The sequence below is a fragment of the Cydia splendana genome, unplaced genomic scaffold, assembly GCF_910591565.1.
Source record: "Cydia splendana unplaced genomic scaffold, ilCydSple1.2 scaffold_147_ctg1, whole genome shotgun sequence".
Lineage (NCBI taxonomy): Eukaryota > Metazoa > Arthropoda > Insecta > Lepidoptera > Tortricidae > Cydia > Cydia splendana.
The window spans coordinates 66,583-73,917 of NW_026946862.1; the positions used below are offsets into that span (position 1 = coordinate 66,583).

A 7,335-nucleotide genomic window follows, 5' to 3' on the forward strand; every position below is an offset into this window, starting at 1 on the left:
GTTTACAGGATGACATTTACAACTATCGTCAGCTGCTTGGGTGCCTGATGTATCTGTCCGTCTGTACGCGACCAGATATATCTTATGCATGCAGTCAGCTGAGCCAGTTCAATAACTGCTTCGATAGGACTCATTGGTTGGCAGCCAAACGGATTCTGCGTTATTTGGCAGGAACAATTCAGTACTCTTTATGTTATCATAAAAGTAAGAATTGGTTTTTAAATGCCTTTACTGACGCGGACTGGGCCAATGATGTGACCGATAGGAAAAGTTATACTGGTTTTGTTATCAAACTTGGAAATGATACGGTCAATTGGGAAGCTCGTAAGCAAAAGTGCGTGGCGTTATCATCATGTGAATCGGAATACTTAGCTATAAGTGATGTATGTAAAGATGTCACATTTATTCGAAATTTTCTTTCTGAAATTATACCTAGACAGTGTCAGGAAATTCAATATGTTGTTTATAATGATAACCAGTCCGCACAAAGATTATTGCATGTTAATGAATATTGTCATAAGCGTACGAAGCATATAGACTTAAGGTTTCATTATGTCAAGGATCTTATCAATAAGAAATTGATTGATGTTAAGTACATGCCTACTGACAAAATGCTCGCAGATGTTTTAACTAAACCGTTATCTAAGGTCAAGCACGAGCGTTTTGTCACTTCAATGAATTTGATATAAGCATTTGGAATGTGTATCTTGTTTATTATGTTCTTTTGAATGTAGAGTCACATAGAGGAATGCCTTATCAATTGTAGAGTCTCATAGAAACATGGTAGAGTCACTTCATGTAGAGTCACATAGAGGTATGGCTTATCAAATGTAGAGTCACTTAATGTAGAGTATTTTTTTTGATTGCTTTATATTCTGCATTTGGTTGTTTGCATTGAGCACAATAAGGGGAAGTGTTAGAATGTGTATTGTCCTCATTAGATTGGTATGATCGTGTGTAGAGCCCTTACACTATGCCTGTTTTTTTTTTTTAAGCTTATGCATGTTGTCTTTGGTTTCTCTCTCTTCCTATCCGTCAGCCATAGCGTTAACATACAATATTAATTTGATGTCTAGATTAAATATAATATTAATATCTTTGGACAATTGGAAGTTGTGCTTTATTCTGAGCAATAAACGGACTACTTCAAGCTTATACGTGAGTTATAATTTCCATCACCTTCAGCCGGCCCTCGCTCCCATCTCTGTGTCATGCGGTACAGATGCACTGCTTAAGACCATAGGACCTCAACAGCCAGAAGCATAAGACATACGTTCCTTACAGTCTCTGTGTCGTCATCTGAAACAATTGGCAATGGTTATTTTAAAAAGTAACAAAAGATCATAAAATCGAGTAAAGGCCAGCCTACTGGCTTTCCATAGTAAATCGGCCCTTGCGTTAAACAGACTGTTTTTTTTATGGCCACCTCTTCTAGTGAATAATACTTATGCTGAGTATCAACATCCTAATTGTGACATTTTTTCACTTAAAATGTTTTTTTATTGTCATAAATAAAAGAAAACTAGGACAAAATAAAAAGTTCAATATTTTTTTTGGCGAATGTGAAGTATTTAGTGACACCCCTAGATTTTTTTCAGATCGTTAGGTTATGACATGGTTGTTATTTGCCAGAACATCAAAATTTTCCGGGTGGTACTCCCTGCCAAAAATCAGCAATATGTATCAGTCAGCAGCAAACCGACTTAATATACGGGTACTACAATTAAAAATCAAAATTCCATTTCATAACAAATAAAATGATAAAAAACTATATATATAAATAAATAAATAAATAAATAAATAAATAAATCTATAAAAACTGTTCGATTCTGTTTGATCATGTTCGAGTAGTTTGTATACGTCCTTAACCCTTTATAAGGCAAAGACGATTTGGAAACCACTTAGTTAATAAACATTTACGGAGAAGAACATCCTCTTTTTTATTTAACTATAATGGTATTATATAGCGAATATATCAGGCTTTCTTTCCTCATTCATACTTTTTCGGTCAGTATTTAATTTTAGTGTAATTAATTGCTCGATCAAACGAGCCCGCCGAAGGCGGGCGAAGTTCGATCGAAATTATACGAAGCGTCTCGTTCGAAGATGATAGATAACATGTAGTACTGTTAAGTATGCTTAAACTTCACAACGTTTAGAGATTTAAATTTGAAAAATATTCCCGCGCCCGACGCTATCACGTCGCGCGCGCCCGTGCCGGACGCCATATATTTTAGAGTAACTATGCGATATCACAGTTTCGTGTAAGATGATTACAGGGATGGGTTTCACTTTTTACGGTATTCATTTGAAATATCACTTCTTTTTTATGGGTGGGAAGTGATCATCTTCGAACGAGACGCTTCGTATAATTTCGATCGAACTTCGCCCGCCTTCGGCGGGCTCGTTTGATCGAGCAATTATACTACGCGTCTCGTTCTCGATGATAGATAACATGTAGATTTTTAGAGTCTGTGATAGAGCTATGTTTAAAAATATTTGTACTCTTTAAGTATAACATTTAAATTAAATGATACAAATATTTTATAACTTCGGCACAGTCTTTATTAATTATTCATAATCAACAAGAAAATAACAATTACAATATTTATGACATGCATATAATTAGCACAGCCTTATTTATCTTTAGTTAGAATACTAATAGCGAACTTATTATTTGTTTCTATAATAGGTTTGTTATAGAAACGTGCGAATGTTGTTGACCCCTCTGTCCAACCCGCAGTTCTTCTAATTGTATCAATGTCTATACCTCTCCTATAAGCAGTAGACACAGAGGCATGTTTTGCACTATATGCACTAAATTTTTCAGTATCAATGCCAGCCTTACCGAGTAAGGATTTGATCCAATGACCAATTGTCTGAGGACTGATTGGATTGTGAGGTTTCACCGATGACAGAAATAGTTTTTTATTTCCTCCTCTAATTGTTTCTGTTATTTTTAAATAATGAAGGATTATGGTGGCTACACAAACTTTTGGTCGTTCTCTGAAGAAAGGAATCATGAGTAGGGGTTGATTTTTTCCAAGTTTTGATGTCTTTATCCTATCAGGAATTTTTATTTGGAGCCCTGATGAACTTATATTTATCTCATCTATATTAATCAAGGCTATAGTTTGTAACCTATGGGCTGTAACGAGAACTAATAGTGTAGTCGCAATCTCTGATATTATTTTTAGGTTTAGATTCTCTAAATTACCTTGGCTTTCAATATATTCTAAAACTTGCTCGATATTCCATGTTTCTGAGTATTTAGGTGCAGAAGGACGTCTTCTGAAAATGCCCTTAAAAAATCTGGATATAATGACATCATTGGATATGTCTCTTTTTGCTATGAGAGAAATTGCTGATCTTGTAGAATTTAATGTACCATAACTTGCATTTTCGTTGAATCTCATTGTCAAAAACTCTATAACATTAGCACTGGTGGGATCAAATATGTCATATTTATTACTTGTAGCAAAATGTATCCATTTTTTGAGACATCCTTCATATTGCTTAAGAGTGGATTGTGCTATTGAGTCTATAATAAAATCAACCGACATCTCTGGAACTCCTTTTTTCAGGTACGCCTCCCTGATAATTTCCCTACCACTAGAGAAAGTTTGTGTGATAGAGGATGTATTCTGCTCCTGCAAGGAGAAAGGAGTAGGTCAGTTGAAGGTTCCAATATTATAGGAGATTCACACAAAAGTGATGTAAACATCGGGTACCACGCTTGCGTGGGCCAATTTGGTACAACTACTATCCCTGTTGCTTTATCATTAATTATTTTCCTCAATACTGGTAATATTACAGCAAAAGGGGGAAAGGCGTAGAAATGTTCTTTTTCCCATGAAATCGTAAACGCATCTACTACTGATGCTTCTGGATCAGGGTAACGGGAGCAAAATGTTTTGCATTTGGTATTAATTCTGGATGCGAACAGATCAATACTACAAGTACCAAATTTTTTTACAATATGCTTAAAATATTTGCCCGCTAGCTCCCATTCGGTGTCTAAGTTCGTATCGCGGGAAGCAGCGTCTGCGTCGACGTTTTCTTTTGACGCAATGTAAGAAGCTACTATCCATATTTTTCTGCTTTCACACCACTGCCATATTTTACGGGCTAATTCACTCAAGTGGGGAAATTTGACACCTCCGGCCTTATTAATGTAAGAAATAGCTGTAGTATTATCTATTCGCATTAGAATTTCACAGTTACTTAGTTTAGAGGCAAAACACTTTAATCCGAAAAAGGCAGCTAGGAGCTCAAGATAATTTATGTGAAATTTTTTATCATCCTGGTTCCAGAATCCACGGGTAGTTATTGAATTGGATTCTGCGCCCCAGCCTGATCTAGATGCATCTGAGGAAATAATTATTTTGTATTTCTTTGTGCGTATGGGGTTAGAACCAGTCAATACATTTAAGTGCCACCAAGTAAGATCTTCTTTGACATAATCAGTAATTTTCATATAGCCTTCAAAATCATCATTATTTACAGTTAACGCTAGCCATTTAGCTCTCTCTAGTCTCTTACAATATATTTTACTATATTGAACTGCATGTGATGCTGCAACTAAAACTCCTAGCAGTTGCGCGAAAAGGCGGATCTTGTACTGATTTCCTACTTTAAAATTGCTTATGAAATTTATAATTTGATTTTTCTTATCATCTGGTAAATCAACTGAGTATTTTTCTGAGTCTAAAAAGAAACCGAGGTATTTGCATCTTTTACTTGGATTTGTATGGCTTTTCTTATAATTTATAATAAATCCTAGTTTTTCTAGAAATGTAATAATACTTTTTATATTATTTTTACAGGATTCATATGTATCACTAATGCACAGTAAATCATCTAAGTAAACTAAGGATAACCAGCCATTTAAGCGTATATTATTCATAACGGGTTTCATGATTTTGGTAAAAATATAAGGACTAGTGGATAACCCAAATGGGAGACATGTGAACTGATATAAAATACCATTAAATCTAAACCTTAAATATTTTCTGCTATTTTTACACATTGGGACTAAAAAATAGGCATCTTTTAAGTCTAATGTTGCCATATACATATTAGGGGAAATTAAGTCTCTGGCTGCTCTAAGATCCTCCATTTTAAAATGAGAAGTTTCTATGAACTCATTTAATTTTTGCAAATTAATAATAAATCTATAAGAACCATCTGGTTTTTCAACTAGGAAGTAGGATGACACAAATTGTCCCTCGCAATCTGAACATACTTCAATAGCCCCTTTAGATAGAAGTGTGGAAATTTCTAGTTCTATCTTTTTAAATTCACCCGGAGGCCAGCTGAGAGTTGGCTCTCGGAATTGAAAAAGGTTTGTTTTTGAAAGTTATACCATAACCTCTGATACAATTTATAATGAAGTCATCAGTTGTAATGGTTTTCCATATATCCACAAAATGTTGCAGGCGACCTGCAGTATAATTTACCTCTACTTCTTCGATGCTGGACGGTTTTGTTTTTGTGTTGTGGAGCGTCCTGCATTCTGTGAAGACTTCGTCTGGAAGGGCTTCGGTTTGTATCTCACATTGGTGAATTGCCTCCGTGGATAATAGCCCACCTGTCTGGGTCTCGCAGGTGGGCCTCTCCAGTTTACCTGGTAGGGCTGATAGGAGTAATAGGGCTGTTGGTATGGCTTCTTAGCTGGTGGTTTTTCTGGTGCCTTAAGTGAAGCTGAAGCCTTCTTAATATTTTTGGCATCCTTTACTTGCTCATTTAGTTTGATACCATAAAGCCATTCGTCAGAATCTGTCGCTTCTAGGGTAGATTTAATGTCCTTATCAAGATTTGGTGTAATGAAAGATTTTCTTGCAACTGAGTGTTGATGAAAAATATCTGACATAATTTTTCCAGTGTCCCAAAGATATTTCATAAGTTGCATGTGGTCCACTCCTTCTTCAGGGTTTTCCATTAACATTGATATAGCTGCCCCGAGTGAAATCAGTCCGGTACCCACACAATTTTGGGTGTCGGCAAAGTGCTGATCTCTCTTTTTAGCAATTTCTGTTAAGTGGCTCACTATCTCCATATTTATTTTGGGTGCTTCGGTGCGAAGAGGTCCTTCTCTAGAATATTTTTTGATAAGACCCTTTCGAGTCTCCTCTGTTAGACCCTTTGCGATCCAATGAGTCCACTGTTTCTGTATAGTCTCATCAATATTTGTGGTTGCATTAGAGCAAGGTAATTCCTCTCCCATCATTTCTAGGAACTCCTGGTTCCAGTCTTGTGGAGCCTCAGTTGATTCTTGAATATTATCCTCGGGTGTAATAATATCAACATCGGAAGAAGTGGAGAGTTGTAAGTTACAATTATTAGCAGATTTGTCAGAGTCTGTATTAGATATCTCTGGTATATTTTCTTTATTAGCCTCCACAACATCTGCAAATGAAAATATATGTATAATACATATATATGACGTATTACGATATTGCACTTGTAGTGACGCAAATTCTTTTAAAAGTGAGTACTTTTTGTACAAAAAGCGAACAAGTTCTTGTTGAACTTCGTCCGATTACAGCAATAATTGCCGTATTTTAAAGAAAATATGCTTGTATTTCGAATGGAAAAAATAATAAACTCATGTTCGTATAGAACTGAACAAGCTCGTGTGGAGCTGTTCAATATATGATGTTCGCATAGAACGTTCATATTTAGTAGCTTTGACATACAAAACACCTTTATATTCCTTACCTGGAGTATTGTTATCCTTTTTTTGGCTTTGGATAAACTCCGTCATACATTTTGTTAGGTTATCAATTTGTTCCTGCATTAACTTGAGTTTTTTACAAGTTTTTCGATCTTCCCGGTCTTTAGATCGCGAACGTGACCTCTTTGGCATTGTTGAAACGTGGTTGAAACACAATAAACGATAATAATTAATTAATTTAGTTTCTCGAACGTCAGAAGCTTTGCACAACAAAAACAATATGGCGTCCGGCACGGGCGCGCGCGACGTGATAGCGTCGGGCGCGGGAATATTTTTCAAATTTAAATCTCTAAACGTTGTGAAGTTTAAGCATACTTAACAGTACTACATGTTATCTATCATCGAGAACGAGACGCGTAGTATAATTAGTCTATAGTATGTGGTCAATTTATGCACTATGCCTGTTAAGGGAAGCAAGCTATCGTCATTGTTTCCATTATACCAAAGAGGATTTGAAGAAGAGAGTTACTGTCATGGTAAATTATGTAGCTTCAGTTCATTTACTGCCATCTTTCGACAGAAGATTAAACCTGTTTGAACGCCATTTGATTTTGATCCTTATTCTTTAACTGATATGTGTTAACTTTTTAAATATTAAT

The 7,335-nt window shown here is 35.7% G+C and overlaps 1 protein-coding gene across 2 annotated transcripts; it reads right to left on the minus strand.

Annotated features, from left to right (window-relative positions):
* Window positions 1–2,057: 2,057 nt before the first annotated feature.
* Window positions 2,058–7,097, minus strand: LOC134805530 (uncharacterized). Of its 2 annotated transcripts, XM_063778815.1 has the most exons (3): window positions 6,721–7,097; window positions 5,460–6,408; window positions 2,058–3,650 (listed from the first exon to the last, which is right to left on the minus strand). In XM_063778815.1, exons 1-2 carry the CDS (start codon window positions 6,866–6,868, stop codon window positions 5,462–5,464), a joined length of 1,095 nt encoding a protein of 364 aa, XP_063634885.1. In that variant the 5' UTR covers window positions 6,869–7,097; the 3' UTR covers window positions 2,058–3,650; window positions 5,460–5,461. The 2 variants fall into 2 exon arrangements, with proteins under 2 accessions (XP_063634885.1, XP_063634884.1); XM_063778814.1 differs by having other exon boundaries at window positions 2,058–6,408.
* Between the last annotated feature and the right edge of the window lie 238 nt (window positions 7,098–7,335).